General features: G+C 33.1%; 2 protein-coding genes across 3 annotated transcripts; one reads left to right on the top strand and one right to left on the bottom strand.

Annotated features, from left to right (window-relative positions):
* Positions 1–20066: 20066 nt before the first annotated feature.
* On the bottom strand, positions 20067–22820 carry LOC117207536. Its single transcript, XM_033447839.1, has 5 exons — positions 22163–22820; positions 21557–21853; positions 21197–21308; positions 20518–21088; positions 20067–20332 (listed from the first exon to the last, which is right to left on the bottom strand). The coding sequence occupies exons 1-5, from the start codon at positions 22501–22503 to the stop codon at positions 20130–20132; spliced, it is 1524 nt and encodes a 507-aa protein (XP_033303730.1). The 5' UTR covers positions 22504–22820; the 3' UTR covers positions 20067–20129.
* Positions 22821–23049: 229 nt separating this feature from the next.
* Positions 23050–26197, top strand: LOC117207537 (sushi, von Willebrand factor type A, EGF and pentraxin domain-containing protein 1-like). Of its 2 annotated transcripts, none has more exons than XM_033447840.1 (5): positions 23050–23233; positions 23637–24514; positions 24796–25083; positions 25337–25592; positions 25864–26197. In XM_033447840.1, the coding sequence occupies exons 2-5, from the start codon at positions 24215–24217 to the stop codon at positions 26178–26180; spliced, it is 1161 nt and encodes a 386-aa protein (XP_033303731.1). In that variant the 5' UTR covers positions 23050–23233; positions 23637–24214; the 3' UTR covers positions 26181–26197. The 2 variants fall into 2 exon arrangements, with proteins under 2 accessions (XP_033303731.1, XP_033303733.1); XM_033447842.1 differs by having other exon boundaries at positions 24796–24960.
* The last annotated feature ends 138 nt before the right edge of the window (positions 26198–26335 follow it).

Genomic DNA, 26335 nt, shown 5'->3' on the forward strand with positions numbered 1-26335 from the left:
CCTCTGGAATTCCCTTCAAGCTTTTTTATCATCTCTCTGAGAATGACATCGAACAAGGATACTAGCAGATGAAGAATACGTGTAATTTGATGAAAAAATTTTACGATGGAGTTGAGATTGCTTCGCCATAATGATTGATTCTTGGTGGAACGTGATTCGTCTTTGATTCCTGACCTGACCAGTCTAACCATTGGTATAACTAAGTACGTGTCTTGACGTTGATCGTGAACCGTAAATTCAATCCATATATACGGAGATTAATTTCCTTAGTTATACTAGAAATTGTAACGAGATCTCTTGATTCCTCATATCCCTCGAGTTTCTTTGAAAACTAAGAAACATGCTTCGGTTTAACTTTATTACAAGACGAATGATCTCACAAATTGCAAATCTTCGTAATTTATTTATCGTTATTTCTTTGATATTGAATTCCGCTTAAGAGTGAGATACACCTTCATTCACAAAATATTAAAACACCTGTTGGTCTTATATAAAGTCTAATATTTGATCTATATTGCCAAAACACGATTAATCAACCAGAATTATATGACCGTTCTCGATAATGACATAGAATATATAATATATGAAACATTTGGAAACTTGTATGAACCTCGTATATGTATATAGTGTATGTTGTTTGGTATAATACATAAGATTATCGTAACTATGAGGCTACGTTTAATAATTACATGGTCGTTTCGTTATTAGATAATTTTAACTACTAATTTGCTATAAGGATATAAATAATCTTTCAATTACAATAAAGGGAAATTAACTCAAAATGGGCTTGTTAAGTTACTTTTACTCTTCATAAATTTTTACTCCTTTATTTTATTATTTTTTACTCTTCTTTTACTTTTACTTATTTTAACTTTTACTCTTCTACGTAAAACACACATATAAACCAATCCCATTTGAACGCTGTATATTTATGTTATAGCATAATACAGCTACTTCTATTACAATCAGTACCTTTACATTTTCCACCCATAAATAATTTCCCAAATTGTCTGATCCATAAAGATATAAGATATAATTTATCTATCTACATAACATTCCATTAAAAATATTGATTACCGCAATAATATTCAACAATTTCGCTGAAATGCCTCTCACTGGTACCAAATCTAATTTACATTACCGGCCACATCAGTCTCACTACGCAAATGCAATGCATTTAGGAGTATGTATGTAACTATTATACCTGCAAGTAGAGCAGCCAAGCGATTTCTGCGGCGTGTTCGCAGTACACGAGCGTCAAAGAGGGATCACAAGGCGTGGAAGACCATTACCCCGATTCATCGAGATTCCTCCATCAACCTGGATCATCCCGCCATCGTTTTCTACCAGCTTGGACCGTCTCTCGTTTCGGTTAGGTCGCCCGTCCAGAAACTGCTTGTACGTATATATACGTCGACGAACGATGTTCAACGGTATCTCATTGTCACGTGATACGGAACCTTTTTACCGCTATCCTTCTTTCCATGACTGATTCACCCCTCGTCCTTTTTATGGGACTCGACTCGATCGTGCCACGATCACCGTACACGACGTTATCAAGCGACTAGCATCGAAAGACGCGTAAATCGTGCCAAACTTTCGACCGTGGGTCCTTCGAATGTTGTGTCTCCATTATTGGGGAAAGAAATGAGGCACTCTATATCGAGTATTTCTTTATTTTAAGGCGAATGGATGTTAGTGATGGCGAATGGAATTGTAAAACGAGGGGTCTTTTTTTCATTATTGGGATTTGATTTCATCGAGATTGAGGGTATGTAGTTTCTTTTGAAACAGTGCTTGAGATCGCTGAGGATAGAGATTAAATTCTTAAGACTTTTAAACAGTTAAAATTTTTCAGAAGATATTACTCTAAGATAATTATCTTCTATTTTGTATGCTATTAATATACGCCTTTTCAGACAGAATTCAAAATGTATTAAATTACTTTGTTCACTTCTCCCGTCCGTATCCTTGTCTTATACCATCTCGCGACACGTTAATTTTCTGCAAGAGCACCGACTCCATCGTAACAAAGATTTATGCGAGTAACCTGCTTTCATAGTATGGTATCGCTTCAGCATGTTTATTGAATTAAAAGAATATTAGAGGAGAAAGATGTTTTCTCATTCATTGCCACTTCTGAGGAAAATGAAAATTTCTATTTTATTATATTTTCTTTTTTATCTTTCTAGTCTCACTCTATATTGCTCTATCATTAACTTATACAATTGTGTGTAAATATTTTCTGTAGCCATTGATTGTTTCGTTTTCATTAGTAAATTTATTATTGCATTACCGTTCATGAAAAGTAATTAATATATCCATTTAATTCGACAGAAAATGTTGAGACAACTGCTTCTCAGAGAGAGAAAGCGTTCCATAGAAATTGAGAACGTTCTTCAAGTCGCAATTAAACCCACGCGTTTCTTTGCATAGTCGTTCAAACGATATAACTAAAACCCTGGTTCTCCTTGAAATGACATTAAAAGAGGCAGTCGAGGCGATAAATCTGGAATATATTTCGTTTTCATTCCCCGTGAATGAGAATCGCCAGAATGCAATGTAATCGCAAGTTCTCTAGGTAATTCCGTGACTACTTGATGAAGTATATAATATTCTCAGATTCAGACAAGGGTCCAGACGTATCCGTTTAAGAGAGCGGAAAGCAGACTGGCTGTCCTGAATGGGTCATTTCGAGAATGTCATGATTCACACTCTCGACACTTTAACGCATGGTAATCGAATTGCTACGTTTTCCAGTAAAGCAGACGGGCGTTAATAAATGGAGAATGTAAAATATAATGAAAATAGAAATAGAAAATGAACGTAACTATAAAATAATGTAATATGTGATAAACAATGTAATAATGTAATTGTAACGCAATATAGTTTAAACTATAGAAAACGTGAATATTAAGTTTTACAGTAAGCGTTCAAATACATTCGTGAATCAGTGTATGTAGCAGCTTTAAAAAATATTACCAGTGAAAACAATTATCCAATATGTATAATTTTAAAAATGGTAGTCAAAAGAGAAGTAATATTTAACGGTAAGAGAAAATATTTATTAAGCAACAACCGATTAGAAGTGGTCGATAAAAATCATTAATAATAAAATATACAAACAGATAGAGCAATTTTTCGTTTTTATTGAAAACGTGAATAGAGAATAAAAGGATTACTAGGTAAGCGAGAAACACGCATCGTTATCGAATATTTGTAGTATTTTTTAGTTTACCGATATACATAGATTTATTGTCGCCTGCTTTTAATAATAAAAGGTTGCGGAACATTCTATCATACACAACCGATCATAACCGCCGTTTACATTGATATCTTTTGTGAACATTGCCACGGTATTTGCACCTGGAACTTGAGATATTTTATCGTTTCTATACATACTTGATGGTATGTATTGTGTTGCATGTTCGTTTTCAACAAACTTCTGTATCATTTTTCTTTTCCCCATAGAAAATTGTAGTTAGTTAAATGTAGAAAAAATTGTATTCATTAAAACTATATCAATTAAATGTAGCGAAAATTACGTTATACACAATTACACGTGGACAATTAACTGGCATTTAAAATACATATAATATTTGTGTATAATGATTTTCAATTTTTTCGGATTTGTATTATAAAATATTTACCTATATGTATATATACACATATAAAACTGAGAATTTCTGCACAGAAGAAGTCAAGAAATTATTGTCCATTAAGTTTAATTTCAATTCTGTTATGTATTTTCTATATACAATTTTATTTGAATGCTATTTTTAATTATTTGGTTATTTGTTATTATATAGCCTCTATCTTAATTTTTGCTAAAATCATACCTTCGTCATAAAATACGCGAAGAAAACAAACTATAACATGTTTCCATGCAAATTTCCGCCACTCGGTGAAGTACAAGAGAGTATAGGTATAAACTCTTTCGACAGGAAATTACGAAATTCTCCTCGCTCATCGTTAAAACATAAACATAAGTAATGCTTTATATTTTCTGCATCAAAAGACGCAGTTTTGGTCGTTTTTAACTCGAGGAGATATGTACAGATGCACGGCGCGGAAACATTTTTGAGAATAAGATAAATTCGTTTCTATTTAAGCTTTAAGTTGTTACGAATGACCCAAGACAATACAAGGAATTTGTGACACTTTTCAAAATGTAAGTACCAGAGATGAAGGATTAGAACTTTGCTTTTAAGACGTAATAATAATAATCTTTGATAAAGGAAGCTTGAGTCAAACTTTGAAAACACGAAGATCAACAAAAAACGATTTAAATGTTGCATCCATCAGCAATACTCTTCCGTATAAGACTAATTCAACAATTATTTGATACGATTCAAATTACGTAAATTACCAAATCATATTTGATTGCAAAAATTGAGAATAACGTAAAATTCATGAATTTAACCTTCAATTGATATGATTTTGAGTCGTATATTACTGTCAACAAACTCCTAATTAATTACAGCTTTAAAGTTTGGCAATTTAATTAAATAATTACTGTAGTTCATATGATAAATTTTAAAATAATATTATACTGCTTAAAATTAATTATCTAATTGATTAACTCTGGCGAAGATTATAAAAATCAAGAAATTTCTTAAACGTAAATCTTACATGTTTTTTACATGTGGATTGCATGCATTTCTGAAAGAATCGAGTAATAAAGTCTGTTGAACTACTTTGGATGCTCGAGTGCTCGAGTTGATTACAATTGATTTTTTAATCCGTGTGTGGAATAGTGACATCGTAAAAAATTCAATTATAGTGTAATCCTTGAGATAGGATGGGGCGATACGAAGTAACAGTGAATTCTAATTCGACAAAGAATTTCAACAGGTTCCGAGGAAAAAGGTTAATTGATTTTTTAATTGGGTATACACACACGAATTTGTAATATATAAGAATATTATTTGCAATCGTTCGACTTTGTTTTTTACACGGGATATAATCTTACTCCGACTAGCATCGTAATATCACATTGTTCATTGATACAAATTTCCTTCTAAAATTTTATTCACGAATATTGTACACGATGTAGTGAATTTCACTTAAATCTACTTTTAATTAATATTTGAACAGACATAATGTTTGAAGTGGATAAAAAATGTTACTAAAGATAAGAATTTATATTTTAATCCAAGTGTTATTCTAGGCATAGAGCAATACAAAATTTTACAAATATAAAGTATAAGGATTTAAAAAAGTTTCCCAACTGTTCACCCTTACTTAACTGAGGGCCAAAAATTCCTATATTAATATTTCAAGCGGAGACAGGAATGTATTATACAGTCCATAAAGGACAACGCTGTTTTCGAAGTTCGGAAAAATATATCGTGTAAAAGTTCGAACATGACGACGAAAGTGTTCGAGTAAAAAGTTAGTATCGGTCGTTACTATCTTCATAAAGAAAGCAGAATGTGTGACCGGAGTTACTAACTTCCTGCAATTTTTTACGCTCTTTAATCGCATAATCCTTACTTTAAAGGTCTTAAGTATTGTTCTCTAACTTTATACTTTTATGCCATCACGATTTTCTAATTTTCTAGAAACGAAAATCAAAGTATTGTTTTCTTTTCATTGATATGTATGAAATATGAAATTATTAAACTGTACAAAAATTTGATATAGATTTAGGTTTGTAATGGAACGTTTAATATATTAACCAATTAATTAATCGCATGTCTGCATATAGTTAATCGATAAATTAGCTCATTTTATTGCAAATAATTTTTTCTATTGTCTATTATACGTATAATATTTTATGCATAACATTTAAAGTGCGAAATTCATAGTAATATGTTTCAACAAAGTTTCCCTCGAGCATTAGTGTAAAAGAATTAAAAATACAAAATTTAACTTTTTCAATTTCTCATCTTACTGTTCTACTAAATTGAAATGAAAAAATTATTGTTGGAATAAAAATTGGTAGTAAAAATAATCGGTAGTCCCACGGCAAAACAGCTTAGTTAATTATGTTTGAAGATTTATTAAATTTCCGTCTGACGGCGTTGCCTCGAGAAATTAAATAAAATATCATTCTTGCGATTTATCACGTGAATCGTTCGAACAATTTGTTTAACCACCAAAAACACGACTGTAGGCTAAAACAACGATCTAGGGAAATTCAGGAGATTTGGTGTTTAAATCAGAGAGATTTGGTGTTTAAATTTCGGAAGCTGCAGCAAGATAAGGACAAAGTAAACTGTGTTAATCAAATATATTTGAATGAAGTACTAAAGGAAACTGAATTCTTGAAGCGTTATTAGGCGTTCAATGTTTCTCTACGTCGAAATAATATTTTTGAAATAAATTACGGTCCCCTAATTATATACGGAATCAAACGTAACAAAAATAGAGAGACAGAAAATCAAAAATTGATATAAAAAGGGAGAAAAATATCGTAATATAAAGAATGTTCTCAAAGTAAAGTTAACCTCTGTATAAAAGAACGATATTGATATTGTGCAAAAAATTGCGACTCAAAGTTTACCGGATTAAATATATGAACTTCGTTTTTGTTGGAAGATTTAATCATAAAGAACTGTCCTCTTTAAATAATTCTTCCTCAAATTTTATCCAAAAAAATAACACATTTTTAAATACATTTCCATTAAAAATATTACTATAAAATATAAAAATAATAGAAATAATATCCAATAGCAATAGTATTACTTTAGTACATTAATATAAATATATTAAGAATATTTTTACTCTGTAAATCTGTCTCGGTTCCACTCTTAAAAGTTCAAATAAAATATTTCCGTGTTTCATATTTGAATCATTTTACATTTTCAAAAAGAGCAAATATTTTCTTCTCCGTCGTAATTCACTTGAACGTCCATAATATACAATATTTCACGGTAAGCACAGTCACGTGTGTCCGTAGCAAATCCTTTCTCGTCTATACATACATATGGCTGTCCGATTCAAAAGGAAAATCCATCCTTGAAAAATGCAATTGGACCTCTTCTAAAATAAAAAACGAAAAACGCGTTTCTCGCCGGTGCCTATGGATTCCTCCATAAAATGCACAATCAGCTTGGTGATTTACGACTTTGCTCTAATTTTTTGCACTTCCTGTCTGGCTCGCATAATTTTCTTCGCGAAACTGCATCATCATCACTGCGCATCGTCTGAGCTCATGCGATCGACTTTTACGAATAGCTTTTTCTCTTTTTTCTCTTCTTTTTCGTTTTTGAGAAAAGAATGTTCTATTGCATACAGTCTCCATTTGAAGAACAAAAAGTAGAGGGTCACGTGGATTAACGTAGTAAATGTTCTCGTTTCGTAGACTCGACGGTAGTTTGCGGAAGACAACGAAGAAATGAGTGGTTTGGAAGATTTAAGGATCTTGTGTTCTTTGGTGTGAAAAATTTGCGCACTATAGCGAATTGGGTTGAGGATAAAACGATGGAAACTTGGATAATGGCAGAACAGAGATATCATGTTACTTCGTTCGCTTTTAAGAGAATTGTGATATTCGTAGAGAATGGTTATGAAATGATGGAAGAGCAAAGCGAGAATTTTGGAAGTTAAAACAAGATATTTTCAAAATGGAACGAAGTAGGAAGATCCGATTATGAGATTGTTAATTGAAGCATACCTTAAGTAATCACCTTGCAGTGACATTATACATTTTGCACAAACTTATTCCACTTAGAAGATGAAATCATGCAGATGATAATTTTAACCTAAGAAATCTAGAATTTATTAAGTATAAAACAACAATTATGGAGACTGTACATATTTTATATCTTTTTATTTATCATTATTTTATTTAGTCGTTCTATATAATCATATAGCATTAGCTTGAGAGCTAGGTTAGAGGACCAATTTCTCTATCGAAATTAGAGCTCCATGCACGATATTGCTTCGTCATAGAACACAGAGTTTGGCACATCATTGTATTCACCTATGTACCTGCGCATTACAACCTAATATCCTATTACGTGCATCATGTGAATTGATCATAATGCTGGATGATGAGTACATGCGCCGTTGTACCATAATTGCGTTCTAGTATTCCTCTATAATAATGAAACTGGCCTTTACTTAAATTACGCTTAGAAGCGCCTAGTCGAAGACCAATCAAGAAACATCTCAGACGATTGTACTCTTGTATGTTGTATGCTTTAGTCAAATTACGCATGAAAGTCAAATCTTTCAATATCGTGCTAATTTTACTTCGCGATTTGTATTCCTCTGCTTCGAGAGTATCAACTATGAACAAATAACAAAATAACTTAACTATATCAAATTGAATATATGAAAAATAATCTGTAGTTCCGTTTGGAAATTTTCATGGAACACTTTTACGAATATATTATGCGTATTATAAAAGACACTTCACAATTTTATTTTTTTAGTATTGAGACGAGGTACTATTATCACAATTATATCGGTAAAATTTTAAACAAATTCGATAATAAATATAAAAGTTACAAAATATTAATTGCCAAAAAATATAGTTTGTGAAAAATTACCACATATATAGTCATTTGTAACGTATTAATATTGTAATAATGTAATAGTTGTTTTAAATATATAATTAATGCAAAAAGTAATACCACTAAATATTAAGACTTATTAATGAAGACTTCTTATTGTTCATATACTTGTTAGAAATTTAAAGATGAAAAAATGTACAGAATGCTTGTAACATGCAGTATATAAAATGCTCAAGATTATTGCGAGTAATTAATTCGAATATTTAACGAAACAAATTATCCATCAAACCTAATGAAATGTTTGGTTAATTGTGAATAAGAGATTAATACGAAAAATAATATGTAAGAATAATACTAATCAACGCACTGCAAGGATTACAGAAGTCAATTGAAACGTCTAAACTTCTAATATCGAAAAACAAAATATTTCTCATCGAAGAAGATGATGATTAAACCGTACTATATGTTACATTCCCCAAGTTGTTTGTGCACTGGGGATCAAACTAAAAATTGCAGGAACAAAGAGAACTCGAATTGCAGGCATTCCTCGTGGGACTCGGAGTAATTCGTTTTTTCAATTAGCCCGTTCGAATAGGATTCCCATCTCGGGCGTAGGACTTCGTTGGACCTGCAATTTATCTCGCCCGTCGAATCTCACGAAACTGTTAAACAGGAACCAATTAGTCCAGTTACCACGATGTATTTGCAGACGAAGAAAGACGTCGGAATCCCAAACGAAGGGATATATCCGAGAAAACGAATCGATCTACTTAAACCTTTTTATGGCTAGTTTAACCTTGCTGCTTCACTTTCGCAACATTCAATCTTCATTATTTGCAAATTATCATTTACAATGTACATTACTCACAGAATATTTAATATTTCAAAAGAATTGAACTGTACATTTCAGTCGCATTATACAACACCTGTAGGATGTCTTGTAAGTGATGATATACAGTCGATTGATCCTATGTGAACGTAAGTTAAGAGATATGGTGCTTCTAATTTATGGCACATCATTGTACCTCAACTAATCTAACTGGTAGCTGAAAAAACTAAAATCTAATTAAAAACTTATGTTTCTTAATTATTTCTAAAATATCTAAAATTATAGGATATATAAAGTTATATAGAAATAAACAATAGATTTAAGCAATAATAACAATAATAAATGTTTTTCCATTTTGCTAAGTACTTCTATCCGTTATCCCCGTATTAGGTCGAATAACGGAGGTTCCACTGTGCAAGAATTTTAATGCACGTTGTGGGTAGATCACCTATACTCGTCACCAGAGGAATTTGCACTAAAAGAATTCTCAGAAGTTCTGGTCTAATCATTTCGTCTGTACAAATATATCCGTTGACCTGACCTCTACTGCTGTAAACGAAATGCATCTTTTAGACAAAAGTTCACTGTCGTATCTCAGAATACACCAAGCCGATTCCCACGACCTTGTAACCAGGGAAGTAAAGATTTCCCGATCAGAAGATGGATTTCACAGTCCTCCGGCCAGAGAGGTTAAGCTCCCTGAACTTCGAGGTACTTCGAGGTACTTCGAAGTGGGTTCTACGACCTTCTGACCAATGAGGCTGAAGTTCCCGGACATTGGAATAATCAAAGACAAGTTTCACAACTGTAAACCTAAACTCGCGGATGTTGATAAATATTGCCAACGTTTTAATAAGAATTGTATTTACAATACAAAAAATAACAAATCGTAAACGCCAGAAAAGAGAAATCCGCCACTTTTGTACCTGTTCTACAAAATTAATATTAAATTGTAATTACCAGCTTTAATGTCCGTGACGAAACGCAAGATCTTCCAAAGAACTTTTGTCTAAGGGAAGGAAATCGTCTTTATCTGCAGGTAGAACTGCACCAATTGTGGTCCCGTGCACATTTGCCATCTCCACGAAGTACCGTGGAAATCATACGTAAACGTGGTTTCATGGTCGCATTCATGACGAAATCCTCCGAGACATAATCGTTCCGTGGTGTCGCATTATACCAACCAGTACTACCTGCTTGAATCGCTATGGCGCGTGAAAATGGAAGTTTCGGGGCTAAACGGACGTCTGTTTCCAAATTGTAATCTCCACTACCAACCGAGACAATCCTAGACAACTGTCGCAACTTGAATGCGTTTTGAACATGTTCTTGAAATACACATTGAAACAAACAAAGTTGATTCGTTATTGTTGCATTGTAAACCACATATTTTATTCATGAACGAAAGAAAGAAAAAACGGAATGTAAGACGATTATTTCAAGAAAAACAGGATGAATATGCTGGCTTGGAGTCTGAGTACGTCATGCGTATATGACGTTGTGACGTGTTTTGGCCAATGTAATTTGCACACGATTCCATGCACTTTCTCAACGACTAATTAATTTTATCTCCGGATTTATAAAAATTATCAGTACTGTGATTAAAAAATTCAATCGACTTAAAAATGAACTAGTTTCTAACCTTAGCTTTTCAGTTATTTTACGTTGTGTTGTTGAGTAGCCTTATCTTGTGTTATATCGTCTATATACTTCGCCTATATTTCAAGGTCCTTAACCAAAACAATCGAAATATTATTCAATATGTATTGTCATCGCAATCTTGTCAATTTGTTTTGACAAACCATATTCTTGTAGAGAACATCAAAATATTGATAATATTACTGATTGTCCGAGGACACCTTCCGAATTATTTATAATCTATTTAGTCGTAATTTTGGTTATCACTAAAACTATTTGTAAACCCTATATTTTCATTTTGTCCGAAATGATAAAAGTTCCTACATTAATAGCAATTTTGTTTATAATCTGACTATTAGATTTTTCTTCGATTCGTTAATAAAATATAGTGATTGTTAGCAATATAGGAAGAAGAATTCTTTATTAGTCTATATAAATACTATACAAGGCAATCAAGAGTAATTTATACCGGTACGTTTTACGTTGAAGTGTGCATGTGAATATGGAAGAAAACGTAGAATGAAAGCAAGCTTGCACGAAATGGACTAACAGGTGGAAAAGCAAATTAATGGCATAGAAAGTTGAATATTTGTCTTTACACTGGAACAGAAACCAGTACGTTATTGAAATACATATTTTAAGGAAGAAAAAATGAACGATTTCTCCGTCCTTTACTCTTTTATATCTTGCGAATACATGAAATATCGAATTCCAAATATTCAATAATTAACTGAATATTGAATTCTTCATAATATAATTATTAAGATTAATAGAAATATCAAATTAAAAATATTTGACACGTTACTTGCAAATTGACAATATAATAGTGCCTCGTGCAATTTAGACGATATAATATTCACAATTACTTCTGATTTCAACAAATTCCAATTTATTTTCCTGTTTTATACGATCCATTTAATTTCAAATATCAATTTTATTATTCGCAAATTTTTCGGACCAGAAGAGAACTGCAGGAAAGTGTTCAGTTATTAAATGCATATATAACGAGATAGCGAAGCGTAATAATTTCATAACGCGACATTTGGAAACGTGGGCGTGAAATTTTGACCAATTATCGCGCACGTGTCCCATCCTCCGATATTCCTCAAACAAATTGTAGTCGTCGGTTATCGAAGGTAATAGTGTAGGCGTGCAGCTGCGTCAATCAATCACCTATCAATCGGAACAGTCAATGTGTGTGCGCGCGCGCGCGCGCGTACACGCACATACGTGCTGTGTTCACATGTGTTTCATATAATGCAACTAATTTACCGTGTAACTGATTTCCGGGAAAACGAGGAAGCGATTAATACCTAACAGATACGTTTCAAATTTGATCCATTGAATGATACGTAATATACTGCGGTTCTTCTTTCTTGTCTCCAATTTTCCATAAATATAATAATTGCAGAGTATCCTAGATTATTCCCACGAAACTTACACAGCATATTTTACGAGTAAAAATAAGGAAAGGGTAAGAGAATATGATATACGGATTGGCTCATAAATGTTTCATTAAAAAGTTACCTGTAACAAAAATACACGATGGCAATCAACATAACAATGGTAATAATTTTCAGTGCATGCATGTTTTATGCAGATACAATACGAATATCTATGTAGTTTTACGCAATCATTATGTTGCAATAATTAAATATAAATACGCTAATAATGCAGAATCATTATTTTCTGTGTCCTGTCATAACCGCAATTAAATATTACTCGTGATGTACTACGTGATATACTAAATAATACTACGTGACACATTAAATAGTACTCGAAAATAGAATTACTGAAATATGCATTGTAGACTTCTATAATTTTAAGACTTTTACGACCTTAAATCTTTCAATTCACAAATTAGAAAATTTATAAAGTTCTAAGTTACTAGCAGTTTTTAACAAGAATTTTTAATCTTTCTAATGTGCCTACATATACAGATATTCAAGTTTTCATATTTTCAAAATTTCAAACGTACAAATTTAAACATTCAAATTATCGAATTTCCGAATTCTCAAATTTTCTAATTTTCTAATCGTCTAATCTTCTAATTTTTAAATATTCTTATTGCTATTTGGAAGGTACTAACATTTCGACATTTAGGATTTAAATAATAGATATTTAATATTGAATCATTCTATGAATCATTGTCCTTTTCTGCAAGTACCACTTAAAACGCGATAAGAAAAGTATTTTTGAGTTATATCGATAGCTTCATGTAATAACAGTATACTTTACAAAATGACGATCTTTTCCCATCTCTACACATCGTGATAAATCAACAAATAATATCTCGAAAAGACGTTGTCTTATCTCTTGTCTAAAGTTTTATACGTTAATGAAGATTGATCGTAACAAATGCGGTGCACTTGGCTGGTAGGGAAGGAACTAAATCGGATTATATTCTTTATAAAAGAGAAAAAGAGTAATTACTCGCAGCGATATCTAAATGATTCCTAAAGAGATTATAACTTGTGAATCCTGTTAAGGACCAAGGATTTGAATTCATTCTCATTACATTGCTAATTAGGGTACCAAATTTTTCTGCTATACTTTTTCAAATCAAGATACATATGTATAAAATTAGTTAAAAGTAGATATTCTTTTAATGAATTTCATTCCGTAACGTTTATCTATTTTTTATATCAGATTACACTTTTATCTATTTCTTTATTAAAAGACGAAGCATATAAAAATAAATGAATATTCAAGGATTTTATCAAAAAGCTATAAGCTATATATTTAACACGTGTATTATTACTTTTTTTTTAAATATATACAAACCAAATATTTGCTGTTACATATTACAGTTGAATATTTCATGCTACTGCACACAGTATTACACTAATAATTAATAAGTACATTTCCAAAGCTATTCACATACCACTCGACAACAAATTCTATCAACTGCAATTCTACCAATTCCTCGGCATATTCCCACCGAAGGCCACTCTCAAAACTACCGATGTCGATTTTCCGCGCCCAACACGCTGCTCATATTACTTGCACCTTTACAGAAAATAAAAAAAGCCAAAAAAAGAAATAAAGCAAAAAAGAATTTGAAAATGAATTCGTGTATTTTTATCGAACTCATGCTGGCCAACTGTGCCGCTTATCGCGCCTACGCTCCACACCTTCTAAAGTTTCAAAAAATCGCACCGTCCACGCTTTTTCCAACCACGGTCGTTGTTTGCGTTCGTAGCCATCGTTGTTACAACAGAATCTGATAGACACGACGACCACGGGGAAAAAGATATTTGGACAAACGCGCATTCTAATTTCGTCAGCGACGAACAATGAGAAACAATGACCACGAGAGAGTCGTGGTTTAAACAGTAAAGCTTTCGAACCATTATTCAAGTATACGTAGCAAACAATTGTACATTGCACTAACAACCGTCTCCGTTGGTATATCAACGAACGAGCGTTCACGTTCTGTGGGCGCGTGTTCTCTTTCAATATACGCCACGACCAGGGTGATTTCTACCTCTCGGATATTGGCTGATAATTGCGTTTCCTGCCAACGACTCGATGTCCGTTCCCGATTTTTCTTTTCGTTCGACATTCACACTTTCTCTCTCGCTTCTTTTTTCCCCTTCTTTTTTCCTACCACTTTTATTTCGATGTTCCGTAATTATCGAACTAATTGCAATTTCTTTGGCGACCAACGCTTCACCATAATCGAAGGATTCTTCGCAGTGTGCAAGAGCGTGGGATATTGGAGAAGCGTCGGTGTTTTCGATCCTGTAGTTGATCGATTTTCTCTGGAATCTTTCGGGATAAATGGTTCTACACGGGAAATTATTATTCTCCTCTTCTTTTTCTTTCTTTATTTATTTATTTGGGGGTGCTGATTTATATACGCTGGGCGTAATACAGTCAGGGATGAAAATAAGTGGACACGTAGTAGAAATATGTGTCAATAAAGTTTCGTTAGATGCGGCTTGCTTTCCCCAAAAATGTAAATATTAATTTTTCCTGTTTATTAAATGATCTATGTACTATAATGAATAAATAAATATATAATAAATAAAATTTAAGTGTATAACACCAGCACTAGATCGATTAAACTTTGTTCATATCTACTTCCATTACTTGCTCACTTATTTTCATCATCGACTGGAAACAGGGCTGCCGATGATGAGGATCGCCGATAGTTTTCTCTTTAGTTTTAAGGTCAGCAAATGATGACGGGCTGATGGTCACGTGCAGTCTTTGTGAGGCACGTGGACTTAGGCCAAAAAGGATGTGCATGTGTGTGTGTGTGTGTGTGTGCGTGTGCGCGCGCGCTTGTAGCGAATGGCTGCGCGAAGACACAAGGGTCTTAGCCAGCGAATGTAACCGAACGGAACAGCCTTTTACCTAGCAATAACATAATAGCTCAGCCTCCCGTAATAGTCACCCGCTCTATCATCCCTACAGATACGTATATGTGATCATCATTTAGTGGATCGATGAAAATCGAGAAATATGAAACACAAGCGAAGAAAGTGCATGACGCATCGAGCATCGAGAACAGATTCAGACTACAAGCTAGTTCATTTTATTCATACTGATATTCCTTGAAATAAGAGTTTTAGTTTCGAAAGAATTTGAAATCCGTTTTCATTGCGTTGCGAATATTTGAAATAATTGACCGATAGCGTAGTATAATAGCTAATAATTGAGAAGATTTTTGGAAGAGATCCATACAGGACAAAATGATAAACTAAATAAATTATATTGAAAGCTCTAGTTTTTATTGGGATTTGCTGTGCTGTTTGTCATTGGTTGCTCTTTACTCCGCGTAATTCGATTTAAAAATGGAAACGATCGCAGACGAATCAATGGCAGCAAAATTTATCAGAATGCAATAGTAGAGGAAAATAGGATCGAATGGTTGCCTATAGTTTTAGCTCTATTCCATTATTTCAAACTATATGAAACAAGCATTTTTTTGTGAATACGATCGCCTGCGTTATAATCATCAGAATAATATAAATCTCATTTGCATGAAGTCAAACGGCACAATTGCGCCGTTATTTTTCTAACATTCTCTCGGGTTTCACATTTATTGTATTCTATGCCGTTGCAACTTAAATCTGCAATCTTTAAAATTTCTTATTAGATTAATGTCTCCAGCATTCTTCATTACTTAGGTTATCATTATTTATTACACTTCGTGCATCTCTTAAAGAAGACATTGCCTGTACTTTAATCATCGAAGTAACAGAAATTCTATTTGCATATAATCAAATATCGCGATCGTGCTTTTCCAACATCGTTTCAGATTTCATATCTTCGCAATTTAAATTTACCATCTTCAAGATACCCTGTTCAATCATTATCTGTACTATACTCTCTTCTATTATTATTATTTATTGTATTTTTTGCATTTATCAAACGAAAGAGGAAGAGGAAGAAAAAGCTCAAGCCTTGAAAACTTCATCATCCATCTTTTCTTTCAGCTCGTCTAAGACAATTATTTTCTTGTTGGATTACGAACTAATTGATTTTTGTTTCCCCCTGGCAAACTCTTCGTAGCTCCATAATTAGCAGAACTTTTCCGAAAAATCGATAGACGAACTTCTGAAATGATTGTCGATGGTACATATTACGGCGCCTAATAATTTTCGACGATAGATCGATGCGTTATTATCCGAGAATCGTATTCTCTTTGTCCTTAGCATCAAGTTTGGACACGGAACGAGCAACCTGTCAAGCTTGAACACTCTGTAGGACAAGTTTGAACAACTTTCGATATACAACGATAAACAACTTTGAATATAATAGCACTAGTTCGAATCAGTCAAGACGCAAAAGGTAGATCCTGTAGATGGAAACGCAATTCTCATTCAATACTCCTAGCTCGGCTTTTTGAATAATAATTATTTTAAATAATTCTTGGCGCGAATCCATTGTGTTATTTTGAATGTTCATAGGTAGAGTTTCTAGTAGTTGATATCAAATTCCATTGTGTACTTGGCAGAATTGCAAAGGGATTGTATCATATCATCGTATCATGTATATGATAAACTTCTCTCAAACAATAAAATATTTAACTTCGATAATTGTCGCTACTAAAAATCGATATATGAATTTACAATCTCCTCTTTTGTTCCTGAAATTCTCTACTATGCAGATCGTGATAATTCAAATTCAAACTTCTCTGAGAGATGAGTGGTGAGTGGTCTGTAGTCATGGATTAATGATCGATAATGAAGTATGGTTTCAATTTCCTAGAAATAAAGGCAATGTCAGCTGTAGAAATTACAATATATACGTATATTTTAGAATCCATTACAATGGAAATGAAATTTAATGACCGAAACCATTTAACATTAGTTAAATGTCCTTCCATTCTTTCACGCTCGAAACTGATCGAAGTACGTTTTGTTCTCTCAATTCACTATGTGCATGCTCTAGTAGCTCATCGAAATATCGGCACTTGACCATGGTTCTATTGCACGGTCACTAAAATGTTAAATGAAATATTAGATAGGTATTTCACTTATCTTCGTCCATCGAAAATATCAATTTACCAAAATATATCAAAATATCAATATTGCCCTTTATGTCAAATTTCCTTTATGGACAAGGTAATACATTAGAATATTAAAAATAGATCTGCTACATGATTCCGATGTATCGATGCTTTAATTCAATAAAATTTCAATCGGATCTCTTGTACCGATCTCTTCTATTAGAGATTGTTTAAAAAAATTTTAAATAAAAGTCCCCACAATTTTTAGTCGACAATGTTTTAATTGTCATTTAAAATATATAACATTCTATAATTCCATAGAAACATTATAAATCTTGCATGAGATTCAAAAGAAATTCTTACTTCAAAAATAATTGTGAAGAAAGATATGAATAGTAGTGAATACTTTTATCGAAATGATTTATGAAACGAAATATTGTAGCTGGGAAAGGAAATTGATACATAGTTGTTAAGATTTGATCTCTTCCTTTAAGATATATTTTAAGAATTATAATGCAAAATGTGAGAAAGGCCTGTAATATATTTCCAGGCGATATCTTGGATTTTGACCATGGGAATCTGCTGCATAAGGTATAAAGAAAGCATGCACAGCACATGCCTTTGATATGAAAAATCGTCCCACTCTTTCACACTTTCTGTTTGATATCTGACGTTCCCGCAAGTCTGTAACATGTCAGATGCCACAGACAAACCAGAAGAACTGTTAAGCTTCGTTCCAGTTTATTCATAAATAATTGAACGGAGAAGCACCGTGTCAGAGAAGCGTACGTATTTCAAAATGATAAAATGATGTATTTTTATCACGAACTTAGTCTACTTTCCAGATATTAATAATTCAATTTTATTCTTCCTTACTTTCCAATCTTTCCTTTCTCAAATTTTGTTCATAATACAATGAAAACTAAAAATATTCGTGCAGTTGGTTTATCATAGATACAGAAAGAGAAATACTTTTCGTATTATTAATTATATTCAAATATATGTAACTATATATTATACACAGACATTTGTGATAATAAATAAACAAAAGGTAATCTGCAAATGTAGTATAATGTCAAAAGAATAACTTAAAGAATGTTAGAGAAAATCTACGAAAATATAGAAGCGAGTTCGTTAAAAGTTTAATATTATTCGTACCCAGTAGATTGCAGGTTGTAATTTGTCAAAACAGGAAACTCACGAGATATTAACTCTGACATTAGTAGATAAGTTAGAATAAAAAGCACAATAGTTTAACAGAATGTTAGCATTATGCAAATCTTATCTCGTTATAAGTTATCAAACGATTTCATCAATATTCTTGTGTATATTCATTACTATAAATATATGTCGGAGATGAAAGGAAAGCCGAAGCCTTTCCTTGGAAATTTTGGGAACATCCTCTAGTACTTTAGCCTAGATTTTATTATAGCTGTAATTGTTTAAAATTTGTGATAGCGAGATTGGGTTCGAGGTGACAATTGGTCGCCGAACGTAGCCATGATCACGAGATAAACGTTTTGCCTAACGGAGGTCTGGAGTGGTTGTACGGGTTTTCCGAGAAGTGTGATTGTGGCGGCATGCGGCCTCTTGAGCGGGCCTAGTCACGTGTGAGGTTACCTCGGAGGTGCTGAGACAATGGGACATACATTGTATCAATAACCAAACTCCAGGCAGAAACTGCCTAGCAACGGCGTTCGGAACTTCTCGATGCTTCTAACGAGTGCGTATCGAATTGCAGACGCGGCTGGCATTTGTGCGATTGCCTTGGAGAGTGACACATCGAGCATTTCTCGTCAATCGTATTTTGCGCCTAAGATTATTTTTTACGCTTAGTAAAGAGTTATCTCGTTGGCCGTGAATTCGTTTGAACCCAACAAAAACATTGTTAATAGCGTACATTAAATTCACTATTCGTAAATCATATTATTCATTAACTTCATTGTTCATCAAATTTATTATTCATTAGACTTAATTATTTGTTAAGCTTAGTGATAGTCTTGTATATACGTGTACATATAATCTCGGCTTTGTGAAACGATGGCTAGTCCACGCGAAGAGTTGTCACGCGCCCAAAATTCCGATCTTAACCCGACATATATAATATGCACTCATAATATATAATATACAGTTAACTATATATGCATATATAATGCATATTAAATATATGCATATAATTGATAATATAGCAAATATTTCCTTTCTTATTTCTACATTCTAACTGTATTTTTTCTATCACGTTACACATTCCACTTCCTTTTCACTTCTTAACATCATTACATCTTAAACGTCAATATTACCTACAATTTTATTATACTTCAATCACTTTTAACATTTTTAGCGCTAGATAGACGTACATAACACTTTTAAATTGTAAAGAGAAAAAATTTACAATTGCACATATTTTCTTCTAAAAATAGAAAAAATAAAAAATATTCCTCCGTTCTCGTATTTCTATCTCGTTCATATTAAAAGATGCCATTAGCACGATTTAAACAAGAAGCTTCAACATGTATGGCATTTCAAAAGTGGAAGAAAGTGGGGGGATAACACTCCTTTTTTAATATGTTTCGTCGATTCGAACCGACAATTTGATTGCTCGCTTCGCGCTTCTAGATTGAATGGATCGAATTGGAGCCTCTACTTCGTAATTCTGACCTTTTTAATGCTGCTGGCTTATCGTTTTCAACGATTAAAACGGGTCCAATATATTGTTAGAAGAAACTTATTGTATTTACTGTGCATACCATACCTCTTGATCAGAAGTTGTACTTTTACTATTAAAATGATCATGATAATCAGGACTTCCTGTTTTTAGAACTAAGTGCGTATATTTTTTAAATGTTCCATTTTCTTCATGTAAATGCGGAGCGTATAATATAATACGTAAAGGCATATTCTCGTCGTTTGGACTTTGTGGCTCAGTATTCTTACTTACTGTTAAATAACGTGAGAAATAAAGATTTGTTAAAAGAAAAAATGATATGTTTTATATATCTTATGTACTATATAAGTTATATATATTTTAATATAAGCAAATAAAAAGCGAATTCAATATTGAAAATTAAAAATATAATATTGAAAATTCAATATCAATTATGATGATATTTGATATTTAATACCTTCTTGTTCTTTCATTTTCACATCTTCCAAACTAATATTTGATTCAATTTGAAGGTCTTCGTGATTTCTTGTTAAATCAGTATTTGAATCGTTACTCGTGGAAAAGTTGTTATTACCATTTACGTGCTTATTGGAAAAGATGCAATCTTGCTCTTCACTGTATACTTCGGTCGTCGCGAAGTTTGATATTATAGTCGGTATCTGAGTTTGTTCTTGTTCCAATGGTATTTCAGAAGTTATTTCAATATTCTTATCGGTAAAAAGAATGTTGTCTCGTACATTGTCATCGTTTTTCATATTTTCTGTAGTCCGTACCGTTGACGACTCAGTTGTGATATCATAAACCGTACTTCCATTATTGCTTGGATTAAAAGGAACGACGGTACTGGTATTTTTATTATCTTCAATTTCTTTTAATTCCTCTGAGGATATATTGCTAGTCTTTAAATCGGTAAATACTCTTTCTGTACGCGTATCAAGATTTTTATCTATCTTTATTTCATCTGAATTGATAGCTTTTAAAAGGTATTCCTCGTATTCCACTGAATCGCGTGCTATCGTTGATTGTTCCTATTTAGCAAACAAATAATTTTTTTATATATATTTAATTTAAAGATTAAAGATTAAACAAAAAAAATCCCGATATTATTATTGGAAAATTTATCGAATTCTGCTTACATGGCAAGGACCACACGGATCATCGTTGTACGTGGAAAGAATGGCCGCTTTAACGTAAGGGAAGTATAGTATACTCCAGGGTACTATGATCTGATAAGTTACTTTACCGCAGCTGTAATAACATTTTATTGAAATTATTGACATTTAATTCATATTTTAATAAAATTGTAAAAGCAAGATGAATTTTTCAAGTAGTTATTTTTTTAAACATATTTCTATCTTAGTAAAAGCTAATTTAATTTTGTATTTCAACAAATATTTTTTTCTTCCGTAAGATTATGAGGTGAATTAATATTAAAGAAATCGTGTTCTACCTAACAAAATTTCTACGATTGTAAATTGATCGTATTAAATGCTCACCGATCGATAATGATTACTTCGTCTTTCGATGCATGAAAACTTTTCCAGATACCCAACTCGGAAGTGTCTTGAAGAAAAATTATGTCCTTTTTCTTGTTCTCAACGTCAGCGAACAACGATTCTTCTAAGTCGAAGAAGTACTCGGACTCCTGTATATTTTTAGATATTTCCCTCCACGCTTTTATCTCTATATTGTTCTCCGTGCTGTCTTCCGGCAAATCTGACGGCGGCGTCACCATGAAGAACAAGATATTCGAAAAACCGGACTTGTCTAATCGCTTCTTCAATAATCCCAACCTTGTACCAAATGATTTTTACAAGTGTCACTTCAACGAACTTTACATTTAACTCGTGTCTCTTAAAAATTTCAGAATCAGATTTGAAACTAAATTGAACTAAGTCTGCGTAAAGTACAATTTATTAGAAGTTATTAAATGAAGAATTAAACAAATCAAAAATAGTAAGATTTAAAACGTGAATAAACGAACGTGAAGTTTCATGTGAGTACGAATACAAATTATTGACCATTAGACGCATCTAATCTATAATAATAAGCGTTACTAAAACTATCGACAGAACATACTGATCATTCCATCAACATCTTACATGATTGCTTGCCTGTAGCTGTAGTACCAAGAGGGATCCAAAAATGCGAACACGTTCACGTGTCCCAACTGTTCCTTCCGGAGATTCGTGGCACGACATTGCTCGATTTGTCCTCGATTCTCTCGTGGTTCCTTCGATTGGCGGAAATGACGCGGGATATCCAACAACCGGAGGACTCTATCCTTCTCGTAAGCTCCGCAACTTCCGACTATCATCGTCATCATCATCATCATTACAGTGATCACAATCGAGATCGACATAATTATTCGTTCACTTTCTTCCACAGAACCGTGTCCAGGAATCTTTGACGAGCCAGAAATCGTCGGAGAAGATCGTTTCATCGACTACCAAAAATAGAACGAGATGTATTCATGCAGAAGTGAAATGTCGATAATTATGTCGTAACACTTGGAAATCCGTGTAAACAACGCAAAATTGGTAACCGGGGGGGGAGTTAGTTTCGCTTGTCTTTAGAGGATGCTCGTTATCTGAGGCGCGATAAAATAATGGAAAATGTGACAATGAAGCCGCGAAAACACCGAGTACTTTAAATCATTGTACGATCGTTGCCGGTCGATGTGCGCGCGTGGCTTCTCGCGATATATCCCAGCCAGAAAAATCAATTTACGTCGCATTGATGCGATATGTATGCGGGTCACACGGAAACTGTAAGCCTTTTTCTGACCTCACATGCTGCTGCCGCGGTCCACCGTTCAACATTTCTCCTACACGTGACATAAACATGACACCCTTCCTCGAACGCTATCATAGACACGTTAAGACCGAACTGTGTAACATACGTCGCTTAGAAAATTTTACGCAACATATTCATAGTGTACCTTATCTGTTGCGAGAAATTATTCATCTTTCTCGAATCTTTTTAACATCCTCCAGATTTTTCGAGTTACATTGAGCGACTCTGTCTTCGTTAGAATGTTATCTATTGAAGCGTGAGAAGAAGATCAACGTTAAATAGATATAGTTTAGATGCTTAGAAGAATTATAAAGCGACATTATGATCGTCGTTTATTGGAACGTAAAGATGTTGTACTTTTGACCTTATCGCTAAAGGTAAGTTAAAGCAAATGATTCTGTATCAGAATAATTAACGCTCGTTTTATTGTACATTGTTGCAATTTTATGCATCTCAAATTTAAAGTATCGAAATAATAACTGCACCAGTTCTGATAATGTACATAAAACGAATTTTCTAATATTCTATGGTAGCCCTGCCACTTCAGCTTGCTTGGTAACCTACTTGCGTTATATGTTACATATGTTACATTACGTAATGTTACATGTTAAATGTTACATAATTTGATTGTAAAATATGCATCGCGTGGAATAATACGAATCGATTCAAATAAGATTGCCTGAAAATCGTGCAGAATCGCACGTGATAATATTCGCGGCGCTCTTTTAACGCGATCATGATCTATTTGTTATTTTTGCCACTGTTTGTTCTAATTTACAGCGTTGATTGACATGTAAGGCAGTCCGATTGGATTTGTTAATAAATCGGGCATCCGTCAAGATCACTCGATGAATATGAACACGTGTGCACGGTACAAGTTGAACAGAGAGTCCCTTGTTCTCAACTTTTCAAAGCTCGGACACGATTTAGATGCTCGTTTACAACTAGTAGCAGTTCAGCTTAAAGTATCGACAGTTGATCTTTCGATCTTTTCATTGTGTTCTCGAACATTGCGTTCTCTTAGTAAATCTAGTTAACGATAAAAACAAATCGGTAATTATAATCGATTACTTGTATTACATATATTTGTTATAATTTGATAAATTGTTGTTCTGAGAAATCGAAATACTCTCGCTGTTCCAAATTTATAGCATCAATATTTGGTAAATTAAAAAAGAAGCATACATAGATATTAATTACAATAGTATGATATGTGCAAGCGTCGAAAGAAGAAATTCTGTAAAAAAATTACGAGTAAATTCAAAGCGCTGTATTGATTTTGTCGGCGTAAAAGAATTTAATATTTTTGAAACCCGCGAGATATGTCTTGAAAGATAAATGTTACAAACTTTATGTGAATGTTATTTGCTAACATGATCAGTCCAATCGTGAAAATATGCACGTTAATTTGGTTGTCATTGTGTTTGCTAACTACGATCGCATTTTTCGATGAGATTAGCCGACTCGACATAGGATTGCAGAATTTTAGAGTGTCTGAAAGAAATGAGTTTAATTTCAAAGATAAGAGAAGCACAGATCGGTACGAATTAAATACCAGCTTGAAAAACCAGCTACAGAAACCGTTCAGAGAGAAAGCTGACGCTTTGTCGCGCCTTTTAAAAGCTAACATCGATCGTTTGAGGAACGAGACCGATCAGGTAATGGGAAATTTTACAAATAAACAATGTACATATAAATAATAATGTACTTATTGAAGTTCATAAAGTTTTCTTTGAATTCAAAATCCTAAATAAACATTTGCAAATTTAGGATTGTAATTAAGATTGAATAAAGTTCAATAAATATTAATTAGCGTTAATGAACAATATCTGTTAAATAAAATTCAGAGAATTTAATAAATTTTAAATAGCGCTATTAACGTTAAACTTCTTTCGCAGCGACGAGCAATGATTTTAATTTAACGTAAGATTTTTACCAGGTGGAACTGGTGTTTCTCGTTGACGCTTCAGGATCTGTTGGCTTGAAAAATTTTCACAGCGAATTAAATTTTGTAAAACATCTTTTGGCCGACTTTTCTGTGGAGCCTTCTACGACTACAGTCGCGATCGTAACGTTTGGTGGAAGAAGACACATCAGACGTAACGTAGATCAAATATCTCATACTAGTGACAATAATAACAAGTGTTACTTATTGAATAAGCAATTAAATAATATTAATTACACTGGTGGTGGAACGTACACGCGAGGCGCGCTTTTGGAAGCTCTTGTAAGCTGCCCACTTTCATTTTTTACTAACACTTATCTTACATTCATTCGCTATGAAATAGTTTTAGATATCAGTTTTCGAGTTTACATTATATCTTTTAATAAACTGCAATTTATAACTTTTTATTGTTATAAACTAGATAAAAGATATGATGTTAGAAATTGTTCGCAGATATAAACAGAAACTAAATTCAAGATGATATTAAATTTATAAGATCCAAAAATGTTTTGAAATGTTTAATACAATTTGCTAGAGAATACTCGAGAAGGGTAGAGTGAATGCAAAGAAGGCAGTGTTTCTTATAACCGATGGATTTAGCAATGGGGGCGATCCACGACCTGCGGCGAACCTTCTGAAAACTGCAGGTGCAACGGTATTCACATTCGGAATAAGAACAGGAAACGTTGACGAACTGCACGACATAGCCAGCTCTCCTGGAGACACGTACAGCTATTTCCTCGATAGTTTCGTGGAATTCGAGGCTCTAGTACGACGAGCTTTGCATCGCGGTAAGTATGAAATTTAAACAAATTTGAACAAAAGTTTGAAAAATGAAGTTTTTATCCAAATATTTAATGAATGAATTGATATTTGGTAAAATATTTATCGGAATGTTTGATACATTGATCTTTAAGAAAATCTTAAAGATAATTTGCAATCTGTCGTATACAATAAACAAACAAAGAAACAATGAACTCGATAAGACACGATTGTTTATTTATGCAAATGAACGTAAAGTACTTTATCTAATGTGAGCTCGCCCCGTTTCCGCTGTTACAGATTTGAAAGCAGGCAAATACGTACCAGTGACGTATCCAGATAATTGTAATCTCTTATGCAGAAATATCAGCGAAGTCGGAAACGAACGAAATTGCTGCGATAATTTCGCAACCTGCGCCTGCGGCACTGTGACCGGACATTACGCTTGCATTTGCCCCGCGGGATATTTTGGCTCTGGTTTTCAGGGTTCTTGTCACCGTAAGTTTATCGATAATAGAAATTTCTCTATATTTATGCGATATCTTTTCCTCGATGAAGACAATCTCAATTTTCATTACGTTATATTATCTATAATTGCTGTATCATCACAGAACTAGTGAATCAATGATATTGAAATAATAGTTTTCCACGATATACATACGTATAACATTAATGATTACTCTGATATTCTGAAATAAAAATTAGATAAATAAATAAATTCGAATTGTAGGTATATTACTATATAATATATCTCTAAATTATAGAATATAAA

Source organism: Bombus bifarius, unplaced genomic scaffold (assembly GCF_011952205.1).
Source record: "Bombus bifarius isolate JDL3187 unplaced genomic scaffold, Bbif_JDL3187 scf7180000008036, whole genome shotgun sequence".
NCBI lineage: Eukaryota > Metazoa > Arthropoda > Insecta > Hymenoptera > Apidae > Bombus > Bombus bifarius.

Bases quoted from the DNA above. Each gene is read 5' to 3' on its own strand.
- LOC117207536 (XM_033447839.1), bottom strand. From the start codon at position 22,503: ATGAAACGATCTTCTCCGACGATTTCTGGCTCGTCAAAGATTCCTGGA. The intron at 21,309-21,556 runs GTGAGCATTTAA...ATGTTATTACAG, and splicing joins GAAGTAATCATTATCGATCG to CTGCGGTAAAGTAACTTATC. The intron at 21,089-21,196 runs GTAAGCAGAATT...TTTGCTAAATAG, and splicing joins ATCCGTGTGGTCCTTGCCAT to GAACAATCAACGATAGCACG.
- LOC117207537 (XM_033447840.1), top strand. From the start codon at position 24,215: ATGTTATTTGCTAACATGATCAGTCCAATCGTGAAAATATGCACGTTA. The intron at 24,515-24,795 runs GTAATGGGAAAT...GATTTTTACCAG, and splicing joins TGAGGAACGAGACCGATCAG to GTGGAACTGGTGTTTCTCGT. The intron at 25,593-25,863 runs GTAAGTATGAAA...CCGCTGTTACAG, and splicing joins ACGACGAGCTTTGCATCGCG to ATTTGAAAGCAGGCAAATAC.